The 24,029-nt window shown below is 37.7% G+C and overlaps 1 protein-coding gene across 2 annotated transcripts in view; it reads right to left on the bottom strand.

Moving 5' to 3' along the window:
- The window catches only part of MSH3 (mutS homolog 3), a 117,697-nt gene that overhangs the window by 51,114 nt on the left and 42,554 nt on the right, over nt 1-24,029 (bottom strand). For both annotated transcript variants that reach the window (XM_050913414.1, XM_050913415.1), the window contains exons 9-13: nt 23,693-23,805; nt 22,198-22,312; nt 14,339-14,423; nt 13,637-13,746; nt 1,932-2,064 (exon numbers count right to left, since the gene is read on the bottom strand). In XM_050913414.1, the coding sequence (XP_050769371.1) occupies nt 1,932-2,064; nt 13,637-13,746; nt 14,339-14,423; nt 22,198-22,312; nt 23,693-23,805 (556 nt within the window). The remainder of the gene's footprint in view (nt 1-1,931; nt 2,065-13,636; nt 13,747-14,338; nt 14,424-22,197; nt 22,313-23,692; nt 23,806-24,029) is intronic.

Here is a 24,029-nt window from a genome sequence, read left to right on the forward strand (position 1 = left end):
ATGCTTCAGAGGTCTCCCTTCGTGAAACATACCTCCTCAAATACTAATGTCACTGAAGTCTAAAGGGCCTGAAGGATGAAATACTTGTCACATTCACCTATTTTTCTTGTAGTTGACACTGAATTAACAAGCACATTCCTTTAGTTAAGCCATCAGTGCGCTTCACTCAGAGTTTTGGACGCCTTAACGGGAATGAAATTGCAGGGAACATAATTTTGAGAGTGTGGGAGATGGACATCTGGAATTAACAGAACTGGAAAGGCTTGTACAGTGGGAACTGAAATGGCAGCATTCACTGGATATTCTGAAAAAAAATATTCATGAAAAACAGTTACTCCATGTTCTTGAATATGTATTTGCTTTGCAGGGACCTTTCTTCAGGCTCCGTATTCACTGTCTGTCTAGACTGCAGACTCTGTTTCCCAGAGTCTGCCTTTGATTCTTTATTCAAAACAGACCCTGTCTTTCAGGGACACTGTCATCTCCTCAAAGTCCTAAAGACCTTCAGGGATTACTCAGTGCTTTCAGTACTCTCCACAGTGTTCTGCAATGGATGACAAACTAGATTTTTACCAAGGGAAGCTAATTCATCAAAGGAAAAGTGTATGCTTGGAGGTTTTTCCCCTCATTTACCCTTCCTAAGGATTCTGCTGGAGCACTTCTCTCCTGCAACTTCTTTCCAACATCTGATTCACTAAACATGTATCTTCATGCTACAGTGGCTGTTGTTAAGACAAACTACATTGTCACCTCATTCCAAAAATCACATGAAAATCCAGGGTCTTTGAATGGTTCCATCTAAATGCCAGCCTTAAAGCTGAGAAGGGTAAGCAGTCCTACAACAGGAAGGGACACCTGAAGAAACAAATACAGACTAGTAAAAAAAAAAAAAAAAAAAAAGCACACGACAGCAGTGGAGGATTGCCAGAATGTTGTGAAATACAGATATATCCCTACAAACCTTATTACATATCACTCAACCTGAAATGAGTTAAACCATTAAACAGTGAATCGTCTAATTCCTGGACAGTTGTTTTGAAAAAACAGTTATATCATGTGGATACGGTATATTTTAGAGGATGGGGAAGTTGGTGCACACTCCCTCTTTTCATAAACTTCATTATGGCTGGACCTCTGTATCCATTCATTGAAATATGAAAGTCTTTCCATGTGCCTAACACTGCAACACATTAGGGCTTTAAAAATTATACAAGAACTGAGTTTCAGATTTTCAGAGAGAGGAAACCTTTGTGCTGTACCATCCAAAGAAATTACAACTTTGCTCTCCTTCTACCCACCTATTCCTTTATCTAAAACAAACTGTCAAAACTTCTAAATATAACAGTGAAATAAAAGAACATGAAGTACTGCACCGGTGCTATCAGCACATTAATCTGCTTCAACTAAGAATTGTCAGTGTCTCATTACAAGTAATTCTTATTAATATGTGCAAGTGAGATCCAAATTACAGAATTTATAAACAAATTAACATTCATTTGAAAACAGCTAACTACAGCCAAGTGGTTTCACTTGCAAGTGTGATTTTAGATAAGCATACAGAATGCAATGCTTTGTTTTAAAGGGAAATAATTTATGGCACAAGGACCTACTGCACCATCCCATCTCACTGAATCCAGCCACTAAATCATTAGTACCGTAGATGTTTTTCCTGTTAGAATTAGCAATACAATGTATGTATTCTAGAACCCTACTCAGACATTTCCTCCATCAGCATATCACTGATAACAAATAAAAAAAGATTCTACCATAAGGCAAAAATAATTTTTATAAACTTGCATCCCTTTATTATGTCAGCCTCAGTCTTGCTAAGAAGAAAATATTTTTAAACAAACATGCAAAAACTATGGAAGTACATTAAGATAGAATGATGCCATTTAGAAAATAATAAATTAGGGTAATTATGGGTATACCTTTTTGTGAAAAACACTGCAGAGGCCTCTCTCTATATCTGGCAGCTTACAAAGAAGATTTCGAATCTGACCAAACACACTGGATTCTGACAGTAGAATTTCAGACACAGCATCAAGACGGGCATTTATTTCACTGTAAAAGAATAATCATAAGATCAATAAATAAAATCTGTGTTTCTCTGGGGGGAAGGCATATACCTAGCAAACTTCTTCCTTTGTTTTGGTTTAGTTGGGTTTTTTTTTAAACTTTGACTAAGGCCACATTCTCATGAGTAGGTAAGTAGAAGAATTAAGAAATGCAGAGAATCTTGGGCTTTCATGCAAGATGCAAGCAAGATCCTCGATATAAGCTCATTATCCCCCCTCTATGCTCGAAACAGCCAAATGTACGCTTCAGTGCCCATGTCTACATGTTCTTCTAGTGGTACATAACATGAGCAACACTGAATCCTGAATATCCAACCCTAAATTTGCAGACAAGTACCTGGGGGAGGGGCAGGGGGAGTTTACATTTGAACTCCATGTAGCATACTTTATTCCAAGAGGGTATAGATATTGGTTACCATTTTGCCCCTCTACTTTTGATCCAGACCAGCAACTGGTAATTACATGAATCAGAACCATGTTGGGGTTTCTGGCTTCCCCCCCCCGCCAAAACCTGTAACATTAATCTCCCTATTTCAGGACTGAAGTCAAGTCAGTGAGGAAATTTTTTTGTGAAGAAACAATTCTATAGTTATTTGCACCTTCCTTACAATCATATTCTTACAGCCACTGTCAGAAAAGAGCTTTAAAATGGACAACCTACTGTCAAGGTTCACCTCTATCTACACTGCTGGTAATGGAACAGCTACAACGTTCAATATATCCATTAACTGCCTGTAGATTGCAGAGCTAAGGTAAACTCCATTTCTGCTTTTTGTGCAACCACATTGCCTCAATGCTGCTTTCTAGAAAGAGACTGAGATTAGGGGTACATGGGTGTATCCAAAACATACAGGTTAGGAGTTTATCTTCAGGAGCTAGTGAACCAAAGCACCATCAGTGCATGCAGCCCAAAGGAAATAGAGCGAAAGGTAGCTAGCTCACTGTAAGACAGCAGTGAAAGAGATGTGTCAAAGCTGAATAGCACAATTCCTCTGAATGTAGCTTTTCCATGTTCAGGCTTTATCCCTGCGGTAACTGTGTGCACTACAAACTACGTGAAAGCTGTGCTAAGATTTGCTGAGGTTTCACAACAAAAAATGTCTGTTCCAGATCATATGTTTCCCCAGAGTCCCCCGCCAATGTGCCACTGGGCACACTCTGTGGGTACCAGTGTGCTGCAAGGCTTTAGCCAGCATTTGTAAAGTTTCCATCAAGTAAGGCTGAATCTGAAGCATAATGTTCCAAGAAACTTTAAAAATCCTCAAGACATCCCAGTGCTTATTTTAAAATCCTTGTGTTTTCTCCCAGAATGACAACTAAGCCTTATCACAACATTCTCCTCCTGAGACAAGAAAGTTAAAAAAACCCCACACTGCTATGTGTGTGTCCATCCACCCTTGCAGGTTAAGAAGAAAGCAGTCTTTTGATACTGACACTTCATATACCAGCGAAGTGTGTGCAAGGCAAATACACTCCAGCTCATGTCTGTTCTCATGGACCAGCAAGATGCCTGGAGCTCAGCCAGCACAGAGGGATGAAAAGTAAGGATGCAATCAAAATGTAAGATTTCAGGGAAGACGGCCTGTTTTGCCCATGGCTTTTATTGCAGAACTGCCACTTGCCACTGTAGCTGCTAATAAATACTATCCACGAGGAAATCAACAAAATTAGGCAGCTCCACAGGTTGCAGACATTACAACAGACTGGCAGTCAGAGGCCTCTGGCCCTGAAGACAACTAAATCTAAGAATCCTTCAAATTTTATTACACTGCATGTGAAAGGGAGAACATCATGACTGGATGTGCACTCGGATACACATAAATCTAACGGCATTTAAGTGCCAGGATTTTTTCAGTGACATACTGCTTTATACTAAAACAGTAAAACCATTGTCTCATCTGCCACAAATGACACATATTCATTCCCAGAGCAGCCTTGCTGTACAACACCAGGATTTGCAGTGCCCCACCTGCCACCACCTACCTGGAGCGCAGCAGGTAGATGCACTCCTCCACAGCCACCATACAAACTGGGGACAGACTCTCTGCTGTATTGACCCTGGGCACCTTAGGAACTCACTCTGTTATCCCTGAACTTGACAGCAGACTCTCCGATCACACCACAGCACCCAAAATATTCCACTATCCTAAAAGACTGCTTTTTCCCAGCCCTGAGGAAAACAGAAATGTCAGACTTCGCAGGCTCTGCTTAGCAGCCCTGTTGCAGGTCACAAGAATACCACCTTCTTCTCCACCACTATTCCACTCCCCCAGCAATGCCAAATGCACAAAATGAAACATTTCTCCCATTCCTCTGGGAGCCAGACAACCTGCAAGCAACAGCAACAGACAGCAGCTACCATCAGTGCAACTGCTCAGAGCTACAGGGGCTGTTTTCAGCACAGAACACATCCGAGCTTTAAATCCGATCCTTAAGAGCCACGATCACATATCTGGTGTAGACTGGCAGGGTTACTAAAAGTTACGCAACCAAATAACCAAAGAGCAAGCTGTTGGCATCCACACAGTGTATTCAAGACAGCAGAGATTTAAGCTTTGTACATCAATTAGTGAGGCGCTCTAAACTACAGCTGGATAATGGGCAGGAAATTGAGAAGTGTTAATAACAGTAACAAAGTAATAAAACACCCTGAGTACGCAGCTTTGAAGCTAGCAAACACTGAAACTCTGAAAGGTCAGTATCATCAGCCACAATTACATTTTCATGGAGAATTATTAAAATTCCCTGTACTTGAGACCCTGGAACACTCCTCTGTGTGGAGTACTGAACTGTTAAATTATAAACACATGCACCTTAAAGAAGAAAATAATCTGTATTTTTATTATTTAAAAAAAACCAAACAACCTGTATTTTTATTATAAAAAGCACATGTAAGCAGCAGAATTCTGTTCCAGAACAGCCACTTAATTTAAACAGCATGATTATATCTATGTGGCCAATTGAAACTAGACAGTAATATGTAAAATAGATGCAGATACTAAAAAAACTCCTCCCTTCAAAGCTTAATCTGCACTTTAATCATCCTCACATATGGCTATGTTACTGTAGCTCCAGTAATCTAAAACTAAGCATCCATACAGTTTTTCTGCTTTAATCCTACAAATAAGAAGGGGTCAGGAAAATGGCATCCAGTATCAAACAAGCCATTTTTTCCACCTGTAAACAAAACATAGTGGGATTCCTATTTCAAAAGCCAGAAAGTACAGTGAAGAATTATGTAAAACTCCACGTGTATGAGGAAGGAAGGACAGGGAAGAGAAATTATAAAAACAGCCAGATGATTAATTTCAAAGTATGCTTTATACTTTAAATAGTTATACTTAAACTGATAAACATTTTGTTGAGCACCAATACATTATACTGATCAGTTGTTAAACTACCTCAAAAGAAATTTGTTCTGCACTACACAGTTATTCAGCATATCTGATGTACAGTTTTGGGTTTCTAATCTCTACATGACCTGGAAAAAAATTCCACCACTAGAAAATTTGAATCTAACACTATACAAAGAAATTCAACAGCTTATGCTAAGAAACTGTCTCACATTTTATAAACTGGCTACTACTTCATTCTCTATTTAGGTACAATATTAGCCTATTCTTTCCCATCTGTATAAACCATGTCAGCAATTTGAGCTCTATCCAATTTTCCGAACAATCTTCTGTGAAATACTGTAACATAAGTCAGTTGACTAAAAGCAATACACTTACTTCTGCCATACTCTCCATCTAAGAATAGCATCATTAATACAATACTAAAATCACTTTGCAATGTATTTAAAACATAACAAAACCTAACCATAAATTTTTATTCTAGTCATTTAAAAGAACTACTTGCAATTAAATCATGAGATACTCTCCTGTATTATTCTGCTGCCAGATATGTGAACAATACAGAAAATTAGCAAATACGAAAATATTTGAATCCTGAACTAAAAATTATTTTGACAAAGCAGAAAGCTGCAGATACAAATGCACTGCACTGAATTAACATCTGAACATCTTAACAATCTAAATAGGATCGCTGGTTGCGAGTGTGCTAACAGATCTGCTGATCTCTCATACAGTGAAGCAAACCTAACATTTTTAGATGTGATAGTATATAATTACACTTAAAGCAGAGTGAAACTGATAATGTAACTGCCATATAAGAACCGCACAAAATTTTCAATCATACAAGGTTTTATTTTTATACAATGTAAATAAATACAAATTTATCAGAAATCTCTTAACTGAATCCCTTACCTTATGATAAATGCACAAAGTATGAGTTCATTCATCATGGTAAGGACATAGTTCAAGTACAGTGAATGTATAAAATTGAAATTAATTTTATTAAATCTGTTTAGAGACCACAGCGATATGTAAAACTACCAGTCACAAGAATTCAACACCTGAAAAAATATAGTGAAGGGTATGAAACAACAAATATTGCTTTCCATGAACTATATTATCTAGATTAAAGCCTAGCAGCCTCCTGCCTAACTACAGCATTTCAAAGAAAGAAAATGTATTACTTAAACATTGGAAAAATGCAAGATACACATGGGTATCAATTGTGCCTGAGGAAGTCCCTGAATTGCAAATAGCTGGAAGCTGGGAGAGTGCCCTGGGGAGGTAACATTACCCAGTTGCCCTATTCTCATACTCTCCTCTGATACTGGCTACTTTCAAACACAGGACAAGGTGAAGGCTATTCAGATTTCTGTTGCTTATATTTTGTCTCACACGTTTTGCTTTTTTCTTGACCTTCCTTCAGAACACAGTTTACAAACGAAGACTTTATATGAGTTGATTAAGTTAAAGACCATGTTAAATAGTACCACTCTCATTACAAGCAATTAATGCCATCAAAACCCAAAGCCGTGGTAGAATTACCACTATGCAATCAATAAACTGTATATGTCTTTTTAAAGAACAAGCAAACAAAAAACCGGTCTATCTCTGGCTTTTTTATTTAAGTGGCTAAGTTAGAATCTGGCTAACTTTACGGGATAAATCCTGAATTGTTAAATTGTGCTGTGACTGCTGTAATTTTATGCATTAGCAACAATGAAAAAGTATAAACAAGGGTAATTATGTCATAATTACTACAGTGAAATTTAAGTGAAACCTAAAAAAAATTTAACATCCTTCTGGATCTGTTCACTTGTTTTTCTATATGCAGGGGAAAGAGTAATTTACTCTCAAAACTCCTCATGTCTCATACCCCTCCAGAGAGGTCCAACGTTCCCCTAAATAAACATGCAGCCATGAGAAGACAATATTCCTGAATAGACCGCAAATACTTAACAGCAATATACAAGTACTACAAACTTTGTCTTCACATCTGTTAAAAGAATGTATAAAATATGCAAATGGTAATCAAACACTTTTGTTTATGTTCACACACAATATATTTCAGCTATTTGTGCCAAAAAAAGGGAACCGTAGCTACTTTAGCCAACATGAATGAATGCCTGATTACTACATTTATAAGGAGTTAGACACAGCATTCAATGGTACCAAAACACAGCTAGCAAAAATGAATGAATACATGTGATGATGCTGCAATCTTTTTCTTTACTACAACAATTTTGAGATCTCAGGCATATGCTGTAACCTGCATTTGTGCATTTTATATTGGCACTGATCTATAAAATCTTTATTCTTAGGAGAAAAGTTTAGCCTGTGAAATTCTGCTGTAGGATGGATGGATTTTATTCCTAAATCACTGCTGCAAAAGAAGATTCTAATCCTGCTCTGGATGATGATGGTATCAAATGGCAACCAGTTTAACTCTGAATTAAGATGGGTTTCTTTAAAGACCTTTAGGTAGTTTGTTTTACTGCCTAGATATCTCAATTATGGGAACAAGGACAAAGTCAAACTCGAAAGACTTTCCTTTAGGACTGTACTTTGTGTATAGAAGTATAAATAAAACAGCACGCAATACATTTAAAGTGAGAGGATTTAGAACAAGCTATTTTTATATTAGGAAAGACATATTGTTGCCAACATCACTATAAAGGGACCCTCTTCTCGGTTCTACAGTACATATCCTCCAAATAAAAGTAACGTTGCATTAGTAACACCAATTTACACTCTTTCTCTTCTTTAGTGGTAGATAAGGAACTGTCTGCAGTTCTGAATTGTGCAGTTCTGAATTTGCTAAAGCTATGGTCATTCCATGCTCTTGCAGGCAAAGTATATTCAGACTAATAGTAATTATTAATACTATCCTACAGGGCTTCGATTCAGCCTCAACAAAAGCATCATCTCATCTAGAACTGGAAGAAATGGGGCACAAAGGCTACTAGAATCACAGGAAAAAAATGGAAATCCCATTTTTGAGGGGTAATTAAAAATTTGGTTTCTCTAGCCTGCAAAGTAAAGGTTAAAATGTTTTTGGCAACTCTCTAAATACATACAATTTTTCTCCTTCCTTGAGATTTAAACATCAGCTTTAACTAGAAAAAGATCAAATGAGTATAAATTGACTACAAATAAATGCAGGCAAGAAACCACACAGAGAGTTCCAACCACTGAAGTCCCATATTCACTTCTGGCAAACAGTGTGCCTTGGAGACAAGAACATGAACCACATCCTAGTAAAGCTGAAATACATCGACAGGTTGGGGTGAATCTGGGGCCGAAAAGGTGAGCTCATCCTAACGAGCTTTAAGTGTTTGATTTGCTGATACCCCTTGCAGCACCCAAAAAGAGGCTTTGTCACCATGTATCTGATGTGGTCTGGAACAATTTTTAACTAATTAATTCCATGCTTCTGAACTTCTACTAATGGTCTGGAAGAATTAAGAGAGAATTATCTGTCCCCAGCCTTCTTCCACGACCCCGGCACCAGAGATACCAGCAGGGTGCTGGAAACAGCAGTGCACTGGGAGCGCTGAGAAAACACTGAGCCTTGTGCTGGCTATGCCTTGCCACCAGGCTCAGCGTCCACACAGAAAGCGGGGAGAGGGACCTTGGGCCTCCAGGTGGGGTGGGCATTGCCCACTTTTATCTCACAAGTTCTCTCTTACAGCAGAGGCCCAAGACATTGATGAAACCTTTGATCACCACTCTTTTCCCATGGCACACTATGTTGTGTTAGAGGCTTTTAATTTTTTGCTCTACATTTACTCCAGTACACTAAGCATATTCTGTGGCTTGCAGTACACAAGAACTGACATGTGTATCCTCAAAACATAGATGTGAAGCTGTGTGCGTGGGCGAGGGGGTTGGGTTTTTTTCCTGTTTCAACACAGGCTGACAAGGGCAAAGCCTATTCACCTCAAAGCCTTGAGCAAGCTTCCTGTGCTGGCAGTTGCATGACTTGTGAACTCTATGTTTAGGGCATTCTGCTCTTACCATTAGCCTCATTACATTAGCTTCTGCACATCATACATAACATATTAACATATTAATACATATTTGTATTAATATGTTATATTAATGTTATATTCTGCATATCATACATAACATATTAAAAAACTAAGAGAGTCAATAGAATATTAAAGAAATACAATTTAGGTACTTGTGGATCACTCAGTCTGTTTAAACTACTTCAAACCATGAACACTCTCAAAAAACAGTAGATAGCACCCCAAAGACAGAAAGAGAGCATTGTGCAAACTAATATGTTCACATCACACACAAAACATACATTTTATAACTTCCAGTTATCCACCCCACACACCTAAGCTTTTAAAATTTTGCACTAGATACTCTTCTAATGCATAAACTAAATACTTTTGCAACAAAGGCAAAGACCAGCATTTTCCAGGTTATCTTCCACTTAAATAGCAAAGTCTGTACCTTCTCCCTGGCTACAGTACTAGAAATAACACTTCATGATGTCCACCCATTGATATTTAAAAGATATTCTACCTTTCAAGGAATAGACTGGGGGAGCGAGGGATGAGGACGGGGCGGGGTGGAATAATCTGTCTTATGCAATGCTTTCTATATATATGGGCCACAGAGTTCTCCGCACAGGAATGAAATTCTACACATATTCCCCTACAGCGGCTATAAATTGCTCAGTGTGATACATCCATCATTTATCTCAAGTTCTACTTTAAGCACCTAGTCACAGCTTTATTAGCTTTACAGCCTGATCTAATATGGAAATAATAAACCTCCATATAATTGTGCTACTCGTCTGCCTTTTTCAGTTTTGAACTCTGTTCAATTCCAGCCAACCTTGACAAGGTCGAGGAAGGGGGTTTTTTGATGTCAAGGACACAAATTTCCTACAAATTGTGCAAGAATCAACAGCTGAGCAAGGCACAGACACGAGTTAATACTCAATGAGGAAAAGGATGCAACATTTATTCCACAGTTGTCTATTCTGTTTGGACTCCAGGCTGGGCAAGCAGCATTGCTATAGCTTGGAGCCAGTGATAACACTTAGGGAACAGGAAAGGGAGATGCAAAGGTGAGGGTGGGAGGGAGTGACCACGGATATGACAGGGAGATAAGGAAAGACACATTTTGCAGAGATGAGTCTTCAGATTGTCCATGTGCAGGGCAACAACTTCCTTGCACTTTCTTTTATACCGCCAGCATAGGACAACATATCCATAATATACAACAATAAAACAAGAAAGATGCAAACCAGATCCAGGTTTGCTTAACCAGGCCTATGTTAAGCTTATCTTTCTCCTCTTCCTGTAGCTATTGAAAAAGCAATGACTGTTTCACATCAACTTCAGAGGTTCTGAGATTGATTTTGCATTAGGAAAGAAATTATTTTTAAATGTTGCACACATACAAAGACACAAAGATCACATTGTCTTACAAGACTGTATCATGAGACCAGTCCTTAGCCTTTTTGCTCTTGAGTATGATAATACACAGTTCTACTCCTTCTCCTGCTGAAACTCCACTGCCCAACAGCGAAACAGCGCGTTTCATTCGGTCAGAAATGTTCCAACCAACTCAGCTTTCTACTTCCTTTTCTTTCTGCTCCCCTTACACAAGTTAGGGGAGAAAGGCACTGGATGGAACTTACATTTCAAAGGCAAGATAGGAAGGGCGAGATAAGCCCTCTGTAATCCACAGAGGTGTAACTCCTACAAAAAACAATGACTTTCCTGATTCCTCCTAAAAAGCTCAGTCCTCAATGACTCCGTACATTCTTATCTCATCATCTTTGTATACCTAGGTGAGTGAGGACATTACACTTTTCTTGGTTAAGCTTTTTTTTTTTTCCAAAATCGCACATGTCTAATGCTTAAAACCTTTTCTTGTAAGTCTCTAAATGTATTACATCACCGATGATCTAATGGATATCTTCAAGTTTGCCCAAATGAGCTGTCTGTACACATTCTACCTTTATTCAACCTAGTGTATGGTTTCTCCCCTGGAAATTTAGTCATCATCCCAAATGATTTTCAACTATAAGGCATAAAGCAGTAATTACACCCTCTCACTTTTTGATACACCAAGGGAAATGCATCTACCCACTGACTGGAAAAGATGCAGTACAGAAATCTTACTTCCTCTGAAAATGTCACTCCAGGAGGCACAGGTGAATTACAATTACAGAATGTTCTCTAAGTGCATTTGTGTGCATTACTGGAAACAATACTGCCGAATGTCTGATGCACCAAGTACGTGAAATTACACCTTAGAGTCAGAAAGGGAGAAATACGCAGAAACAAAATAGCTTTTTTAGCTTTGACTGAGGAGTACTGTCATCTTCAACTATGGAACTTCCGTCCATACTGAGACAGAAGGTTGAAAAAGGGAAGTATCAATCCCTAGAAGTAGCAAAGAGCCGAGGAGAAAGAGAAGAAACCAAAACTACAAACTTCTAAAGCTGGTTCTACACTGACTGAGACAAGGGAGAACTTAAACTAAATTTACTGATTAAGAAGGAAGGCCTGAAGTCCCCAGGCAAGCAGTTTTCTATCCTCTGTGTCCGGATAAGAACTCTGTCTATTTTATTGTTGAATGGTATTTCACCTGCTGCATCACATACACGATCATTTGGGAGCAAAATGGTTAGAGGCACTCCTTTTCGGGTCCCCATCCTCAGTGCTGCCACCACACCACACCACACCAGAGCCTGTGCTCTGGCTCCCCCCGCTGACAACTTTACAAACAATTCCCAAAAGGTCGTAAGGTGCCTCAAGGGCAGGAAAAGAAATAAACTAATTTATTTCAATTTGTTCCTGTAAAGAGGCCCAGAAATTCTTTCTATATGCTTTTAAGGTGAACAGCAGGCACATAATCAACTTCCATAAAGTCTAATGCTATTTAGGATGGTTACATCAAAAGCCTTTCTGAAGTGGGTAAGATACATAAAAGCTATTATCAGAAGAATTAAAAAAAAAGGCATACTGAAATCAACTTATTAAATCCCTGTCAGAAACTGTAGCGTGAAACAGTCTAACCAGTATGGCTCCTACAAATGAAAAAGTTTTTAATATTCTAAATTAACAAAATAGGAGGGAAAAAATAGTTATGCGCTTTTCTTACACTACTCAGAAAAGATCCTTACAAAAAGGCTAGTAAGAAAATTAAGCAGTAATGCTTCAGAAGTATAGTGTTTTAACATATTAAATTTGGTCAAGGAAAAAAAATGCTTCCGTAGAAACATTTGTAAATTACCAACAATAGCAAGACACTAAAACATTGGTATACCTCACTATTTAAAACTGTTAAAAATTAATAAAAACTAAAACTGTTTAATGTATTTACAAAAGTAAAACAGAGGGAAAAATTATGTTAGATAACCAAACCAAAAGGATTTTCTGTATGCTATAGCTGAAGTGAACAAAGTGACAATTGAGTAAACTCTATATTGACAATGCTCAGGGAACGCACATTCAAAGGAACAGATCCAAAAACTTAAAATGTAGTCAACAAACATTCCATGGACTCAATACCATTATGTACTACATATTCGAGTACAACACTCCAATAAAGCCTGCAAAGAGAAATCAGAAAACATAGAGTCCATTTCAAGACAGAGACAAGTAAAAACAAGCATGATAGTAATACATAATAAAGCATTTCTAAAGCATTAATAAATAAAGCATAGCTCAAAATACAAGAGTGACCAAACGACCATCACATTTCACAACTAATAAAAAGAAATACTTTCATATGCAGTATGACGTATACAAGGATGACAGAAACATCCACAGCTACTTTAGAACAAATTAGATACATTAAGGACGTAAATACTTGTGAAGCAAGAAAGACATCAAAAATTAATTGGCAAGTTTAGGAATAAAACATCCTCCAATAGCAGGTAATCCTCATCCATTGTCTGAAAAAAGGTACTGAATTAGAATGGTACCCAATCTGATTTCTGCATAGGAATTTCTAATTTGCTCCAAACCTACTACGCTGAACTACTTAGATGTTCTGTGCCGAAACAGAGCGGTTTAACTCTTTCGAACCTATATATAACATCCACATCTTCCATCGTATCATTTCCTGTGTAAACTCTACTATGGTCTTCAGGAAAAATAAATACATTGGGCATACTCAACATCATAATTATAAAATACAGATTTAGCCCAAGATAAATAACTATCTCACCTGGATTTCATGAGAGGCTGGGTTACCCATTTCTTCAATCTTCGACGTCCAAAGGAAGTTTTAGTATGATCCAAGACCCAGAGTAGGCTTCCTTTTGTTTTCATATCAGTCTAAAAAAATAAAAGTAGTATAATTAATTTTAACAGAACAATCAATGATGTAGTGAAAGGATCTTCACCACACTCCTTAAACACTCTGCTTAGGCTTTAAGATGTGACAACTGCATGTTGATTTACCGATCTTGTTCACCAACAATGACTTACATAAAGTACTTCCAACAGTCATAAAATACTTAAGTATGTTCTTCCTTTAGCCAGAAAATCTTTTTAGAAAACGACTGGAATACATTCAACAAGTTAAATTAATTCTATGCATAAAGGTCTGTGCAGTAGCACAAAATAAAAAACAAACCCTACTGCAGTCATATCACTTGACTGCAGTTGCTCAAGAACTCAAACTTTAGGAACTTCTTTGCTAGTCAAAGTGCAATAAGGTTCCTAACTCATACTAAAAGCCAGCACAGATTAACTTTCATTTGTGCCCCTGAAAACATAATCCTCCTTCAGTTTGATGCCATTTAAAATAATTTCAAGCTTCTGGGTGAGATTTGCAAATTAACTTAACTAACTTCATTGGAAATAATACGTCAAACAGCTGTGAAAATCTCAGCATTTATTAAAAAAACATTACATTTGTCGTTACCTGATTCTGTAAAATTTCGAGATTTTTCATTGTTGTCCCATTAATTGTCATGTATTCAGTTTCACTTGACAACCGTTTGAAATTGCTGGGGAGAAGAATTTCATATGTTATATTTTGAATTCAGGCACAGATGTAACGGTGAAACACTGTCAAGTTTCTCACATTAGAGAATTCATTAGTTATGCAAAATTAAAAAAAAAATCAAGTAAGAAATTAAAATCTATTCCAATAAATAAAAGAACTGAACACTAATAACTTCTTTTAACTTCCTACTTGGGAAAACAAGATTTATGACTCACTTCCCAGTTTCCTACAATGACCCTGACAAAGTCCAGAATAAAATCCAGCTCTCCTGTTATCTAATCCTGATCCACTAAATGGTTAAGGAAGTATCCCTTCTTCAGTCTATGAGGAAATTGAAAAAGTATGTACTTTTCTTAGTGTTCTGTTATGATCATTGCAGGATTGGGGGCAGGGATAGGTCTAAGAATTAATACTTCCAGAGTGGAACAGACTTTTAACACAACTCATCATCAAAACAGCATATCAAAATACATATTCTTATTTTTTACTACTACTACTACTACACATTTAAATAGGCTGTTAGTGCAATTATTTAGGAAAATTAAAATAGGGTATATTTAAACTATTTGATTTTACTTTTAATATGAAATAACCATGACCAAAATTACTTGACTTTTTGATACTCCCTAACAGACCTTGATGAGACCAACCCAAAGGTTGTATTGGTTTAGAATCAATGTTAATAAAATGATTGTATTAGATGTGTAATCATTTTAGATATGAAAATTATTTCCATCTCGGACATACACATGTAGTAGTCGGGACCGTGAAGTGAAGTGCAACATCCTCACTAAATGCTTCTGACAAATCAAGTCATGATTGTCTAGGTTAATCATACTGCTGACTGCCCTTTGCACAAAATCTAGGACACTCTTTATTGTCTTAGACTACACGGAATGACTTGCTGGATAGGATTTAAAAATGCTTTCTTGACTTTTCACAAGTTTTTTTTCAGTGCATTCAGTTTAAACTCTCTGGGGGAGCACTCATGCTCAAACTTTTCTGTTAGGCATACACAGCTGCATTATTGCTATATTAAAAACAAAAACAGCACTAAAACTTTCAGAAACGTAAAATATTCAGAGACTAATGTTATATATTTCTGTTGTATGAAGGTGTTTGGGCCTGCTAGCAACTTTGTTCCTAAATAATGGGTCAAATTAGAACTATTTTCCACAGAATTTAAAAAAAAAAAAAAAGGTAGAGTCAACTGAGTGCCCTCAAGAAGTTCAATGATAGTTTGGAAGTACAGCCAATTCAGAACTGTACCTATAGTCATAATTATTCTGCTTTAGTGTGCTATCCCAGCAACCAACAAAGCTGACCAGCAAAACAAAACCTTGGAGGCAAAAGCAGCAGCACTTTCCAAAGTACACAATATTATAAGCAACAAAACAATACTTCATTTTATTATCTTCAGTCACAACTGTTGATGCTGGCAAAAATTAAACAGGAATGATTTCTACTTGGCTCCCAATCCCTATGATCAACTACAAATCCTACCCACTCTTCCAAAAGCATCTCTTCTGCATCTAGGACTTACCTAAACTGCAGTTTCCCCATTTCCTGTATTTCCATTTGCCACTACTCAAGCCTGTGATCTCTTAAACCCAGCTGGGAAAGAACCATGCCTTTCTATCTCTTCCGAAAGCAAAAAGGATGCTTTTGGCTGTCTATCAACCCTCCATCACCCATACGTGAGTTTCAAGATTGTGGATTTACTGGTTTTAGTGTTTCCCCACCTCACCTGGCTTCAGTGCACTTAACACAGAGCATATTCTGTTGACAACAAGCTTGCTCTCTGGTAGTATTTAAAGACAACTAACTCTGCTCCACTGCAGAGTATATTCACCATTCTTTCAGAATCAGATATGCTAAAGTTGTTCTCACAGCATAAATTATGTGTGTTTTATATTGTCCAGGTGTTTGCTTTATCTGAGTTACTCCACCCTGCTATTAACCCTGGCAATTGACAGCTTAGAGTATATGAATAATAGCCAAGATCAACTGCAGTATATGCCCAACCAACAATTCCAGATGTCACAGCACAGAACATGTTTTGCTTCCACCCCCTCATCTTCCTTCAGCTTGGGATGAGAACTTGATAAAAATGTGAACAAGAGAGACTGTTTGTAGGGAATTTAGGGACAAAATGGCATAAGAAGAAGGTTGTAAACAAATAGTAAGTCAGTGCCGGTTTTGCAGCAAGGGTGTCAACACATTCCTTGTGAGAAATTCTAATGTGCTGCTATCAGCCATCTCCTGCATCAGTAAAAATGACCCTTCAAAATCACTTCAACTGGATCACAATGCCATAATTCCTTCTCAGTGTGACCCAAGTTTCAAAGAACAGACTTGCAACTGTCTCAAATACTTAAACAGCACAAAACACAAGTGATGGAAATAGCTGGCAAGTCCATTACTGAGGAGCAAGGCAAGGTAGGATCATGCCACCTAGGCTGAGAAAAATGAAAAGAGGAAACAAAAAGAAACACAAGCTTCTAGTGGTTTAGGAAACTTTTGGGCAATACTCACGAGAAAGAGGTTCCTACTCATAAAATGACTTTTCAGAGTAGAACCACACTTGATGATGACTATTAAAGGATTACTATGATTGCTTTAGGACAGTAAACTACATCCTTAGACTTCGATTCTTATGTGTTACCTGTGAATTGGATATTCTTGGTCATTCTGCCTCCTGAGAGGCTTGCAGTGAAGGGCACTTTTTATGCTTTATTCATTATTCTCTCCACAGGAGATATTATATATAATTTCATACTCAGTAACCCAGCCTAAGTGAATGTTTGTTATTCAGATCAGTAGTTTTCAACTACTTTAGTTTTGCAAACCTGTAAAAACTTTGAGCGAAGCTGCAAGGCACTGTATTGAAAGCCTACTAAGCAGCAGATTTTCTTTGCTCATTTAGCTTTTACTGACCTCTGGAGTCCATGTCTTTAAGATTTCTAAGGGTGAATAAACCACAGAACAGATCTATATATTTAGACAAGAGTTACAGGAATCCCTATTCAGCTTTAAGGAGTAAAAACAAGTGTCTCAATTTTTCAGAAGCATTAGCTTTCTCTAGGTATGAAAGACATTTACCACAGCGTGAGTAGCAAAGGACATCAAGCCCAGACTGCGCTTTGTATTTAATTAACCAGTTTTAAATTCATTAGCGAATATTACCACAGGGCTAGAACTTCTGATCTGGATCCTTGATGTGACAGGATTCTAGAAACTTCTGGCTAAACCAGTAACAAAATAAAATAAACAAACACAGACAAAACAGAACTGAGAAATACAAAATGAAGAACAGGAACAGAAATGAGAGGACCTGGGAAGGATTAAGAGAAACAAAAATACCCTCCATCATTTTTATCCTGAATTAGTCTTATTTTTCCCCACTGAACTCAGCCCAAGGAATGGGCCTGCAGTCTTGTTCTACCCCAATGTCCGCACTTTCTCAGCCTGCTTTCCTTGCACACAGCCTCAGCACTCCTACAAACCCCAAATGTCCAGAGTGCAAGAGGTCCCACCTGCTGCCCTTCTTCTGTGATCTCAAAAGAGATGGCAAATCCTTTGCTAAGCACCTCTTCTTAGTGTCTGAAAACCATGCCTTTCCTTTTTCAGACCCTCATGGTCCTGAATTGACTTTGAAACCTCCCAAAATCATTTCAGTACTCCCTTTCTCATAGTGAGAGTGGGTAAATCAACCTGTGCAGTCTTGTATACATGATGTTTCTGACATCATCAGCACACAAGAGATACAAAAGCCTTATGAACACCATTCCTTCCATTTCTATGACATTTCCCCTGAAAATTCAAGGATGTCCACCATTTTAAGCTGAAGAACTTAAATTTTGACTTCTCTCTGAATTTCATCTTGCCAACTCCCTTCCATCCCTACTATAAGGTACAATCAAACATTTCTCCTCTTCTTGAATTCTTTCTCTCCTTCCCCTCCTCCCTCAAAGCCGTTTTAACCCTCCCCTCTCCTCTTTCACTTCTGCCTCTGTCTTCTATCTTCACTGCTGGTAGTTCTCTAATTCCAAAGCTACTTCCCTCCTTCAGAAAGATACCTGGCTCTTCCATTCCCTGCATTTCTTGGAGTTCATCTATCCCTGTGCAAAATCTAAGAACTACTGTCTCTCTCTTCTGTCTCCGATATGCTGGAAAACATGTAGGTAAAATTAAAATACATCGAGACACATTTCCCCAGCAACTGCTATGCAAATGATGATTTTTCAAGCACAACTGAGTACTCAACTGTATTTGAAAACCTCTCCTAGATGTGTACCAACTTCTTGACAAAAGCCAATAAAAGTCTCTCAGTATGTAAAGGTATTAGAACACATTAATTAAAAAAGCTTGTATCATTCATTGTTAAATCTATTTTTAGTTGCTCCTAGAGCTCTAATGCAGTCTAGCCATATCCCAGGGTCCTGCTGTGGCAGAAATTTTTTTCTTTTTAATATTTTGCTTTATTTAGGATCTTAAAAGTGGATTTAAAAGCGTCATCTAAATATTAAAACAAAACTTGTTTCCACCCCACTAATGAGAATCCCTTATCACTTACGTGACATTTCATAACTCTTACTATTAAACTGAGCTGGAATTTTTTTCAGCTGGGAGAAGAGTGTTTATCCGAAGAAGGTACAGAGGTGTAAGGAATTTTTTTGTCATTCTTCTTATCAAATAGGTGTTTTTCATCCAGATCTGTGTCACTTACATTAATAAACTGAAAACTATCTCACAACTCCGACTTCATGCTCACTGACTCATCAGTATATGCTTACTGACCTGAATTCTCCTAGGAATTTTAAGTGGCTTGACAGTGCAATGAAGTATTTCTCCTCTATTTCCTGCAGAACCACAGAAGATCCATGAGCCTGACACCCTTTGCTTAAAAGGCTTTCCTTTTTCAGTATTTAGATAGTATTTCACTGGCATTAGGAAAAATATTGAAGTTGAGTTGCCTCAGTATTTGGCTCACTATTTCAATATACGTGACACACTAAAAACACCAAGTAGAATTCAGTATCAGGTAGTCAAAACAGTACAGGCTTTAAAAATAAATACAGTAGAATCCAAGCTCCTGAGCACAGGAACAAAATTATCTCAAAGAATGTATTTTATTTCTTCATGGCGTATCACCAAGATATCAAGTAGTTCATTACCTTTCCACTCAGATGCTCATACATTCACATGAAGTCCATTAGAGCAACCGTCAGCAGGCAAATGTCAACCCTAAGATTTACTGCTTTTCCTTCCCAGTGTGTAATTATACTTGTTTTTAAGATGCAGCTATTACAAATGTGACTGACTGCTGCTAGATAAGCCTTCACATAATGATGCTTCTCCTCTGCTACTGAATTACTTCTACATAAAAGATGGATTTTGTATTTCCCCCACCTGAAAGAACATTCACCTTATGTGTGATTGCGCATAGGGCACTGTGACAATAGTGATCTACAAGCGTGACCATGGAATGGTATTTCCTTGGATTTCACTTTCTTCTTCAGAAATTCTCACAACAGGATTTCTCCAGCCACCCAAGCATTTTCAAAAAAAAAAAAAAAAAAAAAAAACCAAAACCACAACCCCCAAAACAAACAAACAAAAAAGGCAACCAAAGAGGATGAGTGGGAACACCACAGTACTAGAACACCACAGATCAGAGTGCTCCTTGATGGATGAGAAAGGGGAGACTGCTTAGAAGATGCCACAGGAATTCTCTCCTCATTAGGTCTATAAGCCCAGCAAACTTTTTGTTAACATTTTAATGGTACTTAGAGAGGGGAAGGGCAACTGCCTTTCCAAAATGGAAGAAAACCATTTCCATTCCAAAATGGAATCCATTCCAAAATCCAGAAAACCCAGGTATATGTAATTTCCAAATATTTTAGTAGATACCTGAAAAACATTCAAAGCTGACATCTGCAGTCAATTTTTTAAATGCAGCTGCATTTTAAAAAAACTAGTAATGTAGGTAGCTTTCAAAATAAGGCTTGAAACTGTAAGAAGCTCATACAACATGGCAACAACCTACAACTGACATGACATATTTCTAAGTTTCTGGTTTGCAGCCAGACTTACTTTGTTAAATCCTGCCTACTTAGAGGACAGAGGAATACTGAGACAACCAAGAAAATATTTTGCACAGGATCCATGACAGCTAAAGCTGTTTTATTAAAGCGTTTATGATATCATTAAAGCCTTGTCCTGGTTTCGGCTGGGACAGAGTTAACTTTCTTTTTAGTAGCTGGTACAGTGCTGTGTTTTGGATTTAGTGTGAGAATAGTGTTGATAACACTCTGATGTTTTAGTTGTTGCTAAGTAGCGCTTATCTTAAGCCAAGGCCTTTTCAGTTTCCCATGCTCTGCCAGCAAGCAGGTGTGCAAGGAGCTGGGAGGGAGCAGAGCCGGGGCAGCTGACTTGAACTAGCCAAAGGGGTATTCCATACCATGGAACGTCATGCCCAGTATATAAACAGGGGGGAGCTGCCCGGAAGGGGCGGATCGCGGTTCGGGAACTAACCGAGCATCGGTCAGCGGGTGGTGAGCAATTGCATTGTGCATCACTGGTTTTTTTCCTTCCCCCCCCCCCTTCTTTTGTTGCATTCCTTTTCATTACTATTATTATTATATTTCATTATTACTATTGTTAGTATTATATTTTACTTTAGTTATTAAACTGTTCTTATCTCAACCCACGAGTTTTACTTTTTTTTTCCTTTGCTTTCCTCCTCCTCACCCCACTGGGAGGGGGAGGGGGAAGCGGCTGCGTGGTGTTGAGTTGCTGACTGGGGTTAAACCACGACAAGCCTTAATATTTTCAAACCTAAGCCAAGTAGGATAGCAATCTTTTATACTTGTGCAAGACAGGATAAAAAGATGCTTGAGCGGCAATATCTTTCCATTTTCATTTGATTCCACCTGCCTAATCCTGTTATAAATTTTGAGTACTCATTTAAGCATATCTAATAAACCTAAGTGTTGGGACTACTTAAGGGAAGACAAGATTATTTCCATGTCTCTCTGGTTTTGTAGTAACTTTGCACAAACAGTGACAGTCTAGCAACAACTCTTTGCACGATTGTTCCCCCACTCCTGGTTACCACTGAGCCAACTCAAGCGATTTTTCAGAAAGCCAGGATGTGTTGAACGTCTGTTTTCTTTATAATTGATAACTAGATTCACCAACTCAAACAGACCTGCTGAGTTCTGTCTAAACATTACAACCCATTAGCATTTATACTTGCTTCCAGAGCTACAGAAAGAGAAAACTACTTACACACCTCTGGCAAAACAAAACAACATCTGCAAAGCTAAATTACAGCTTTTTTTTTTTTTTTTTTTTTTAAGAGCTGCCAAAAAAGCCCCAAATTTTGTTCACAAAATAGAACTGAGGTTGAGATATGACGGCTGATATTGATTAACAAACTTTAACATTTCCCTCCTAGTATGTACCAGGTTTTGCACCTTGTTTGTTTTCAATACCACCTGTCAGTAGTACATGTTCATTTACATTACTGATAGTAATGTCTAGACAAACATAATTCATAAAGATTTCCACGAAACACCACTTAAAAAAGAAATCATTTGGTACTTTCAGTTCTGATTACAAGCTTAAATGTAAGGTATAATTTTTACAAAGACTATCACTCCAGCAGGTGGGTTCACTACATTGAACGGAAGTTGTCTGTTAAAACTTACAAGATAACACTGGTACATGTATTGGTGCTGTGAATTGGAAGTTTATATAAGGCAACTTACCTTGGATTGTAAAGCATCCTTTCCAAATTAAATTCTTTGAGGTATGCAATTACTGCTGCCAGAGAGCAAATAACAGGCTTATCCAAGCTTAGTATTACAGATAGTTTTTGAGGACCTAAAAAAAAAAGTGATTTTCTTGTTAACTCACTGTTTACTACTTATGTATTTTAGAAAAAGCATAATCTATTTTTCAATTTAATCAAATAGAAATCTGTAATATATGCACAGTGTTCTATATCTATAAATCAACATAAAGTGAAGTTCCAAAATCATACTTATGGTTCCAAAGAATGTAGAGCATTAAAATAATGTAAACACATTATGAAACATAAAACATTTGACTCCACAGGTTTTTCTTCATAAAAATGACTAACTGTTGGCATAAGAAATTTCTAAATATATGAACTAAGAACTGAATTCTGAAATCTCCATTACTGCAGGCAACATCTGTGCAAGTTAAAAGGAATAAACAGGCCTTGGCACATGTGATGATTTATCTGTGTCAGCCAGTCTGCAGAATATGGTTCCATCTTCGTGAGACAGCTATTCATATTTGATAGTGTTTCTAAACAGTGCTCTACTACAGTCCCTGTTCCAGCTGCAACAACAGGAAAATTCACTCCATGATATATCAACACAAAATGGTATTTTTTAAAACCCTATTTAGTTAATTTTTTTCAGAGATTTTTTTTTAAAGCTGTTCTTCTGTTCTTAAGAGTGTTAACACACACAAGAACTTGAAGACACATTTCAGATGTTGAGTAATTTCCCTCAGTTGCTATACATGCGTGAACTTAAATTTATCTAAACACACATCTTCAAGCTGTGGGAAAAAAGGGATGCTAGCCCTGTATTCATTTCTATTTAAATAACGTTCACTTTCAAGGTTCACTTCCTCCAAGCTCAGAAAAGATCCCAATGTGCAGAAAATTAAGCAAAGGTGGCAGAAGGCCTGCATGGATGAACAAGATGCTGCTGATTAACTCAAACATTAAAAAGGAGGAGTATGAGAGGCAGAAGCAGGGACAGGTGACCCAGGAAGAATACAGAGACATTGTTCGAGCTTGCAGGCATGGGGTTAGGAAAACCAGAGCCCACCTGGAGTTGAGACTGGCAAAGTACATGAAGGGCAAACAAGAGCTTCTACAAGTGTATCAGCAGCAGAAGTAAGACAAGGGAAAATGTGGGCCCACTGCTGAATGGGGCAGCAGATCTGGTGACAAAGGACATGGAAGAGGCTGAGGAACTCAATGCCTTCTTTGTCTTGGTCTTTACTGGTAAGATGTGCCTTGAGGAATCTGAGGCCTCTCAGACCAGTGGGAAATTCTGGAGCCATGAAGATTTCTCCTTAACAGAGGAGGATCAAGTTAGGGAACACTTAAACAAATTGGACATAGTCAAGTCCATTAGACCTGATGGGATGCACCCACATGTATTCCTTATCTATGTAAAACCTAACAGGATGCATGCTTCAAAGACATTCTCAATGACAGACCTGTAATATCAGGCACTTCTTTGGCGTAAAAATCAGTAATCAGCTGGAAAGCATGGCTGTATTCAAAATTGAGGTTTTCCATCCTTTCTATCCTAATTCTGTCATCCCGTAACCTGCAAAGAAAAAAATAATTGACTTTCAGTATTTATGCTCTCTTCATGAAGAACACTTAAGTAGGTTAGAAAGGTGTACTTTCTTTCATCTTTCCTTTGTTAAGAATTGAATGGGTAAAGAATGAAGAGATGAAGTACTTGGGTGGGTTGAGAACATTTCTAAGTGTGGTGGGTTTTCTTAAACGTTTTTTCTTTCCATTGTAAAAGCAAACAAATAAAACCCA

This window comes from Gymnogyps californianus, chromosome Z (genome assembly GCF_018139145.2).
Source record: "Gymnogyps californianus isolate 813 chromosome Z, ASM1813914v2, whole genome shotgun sequence".
Lineage (NCBI taxonomy): Eukaryota > Metazoa > Chordata > Aves > Accipitriformes > Cathartidae > Gymnogyps > Gymnogyps californianus.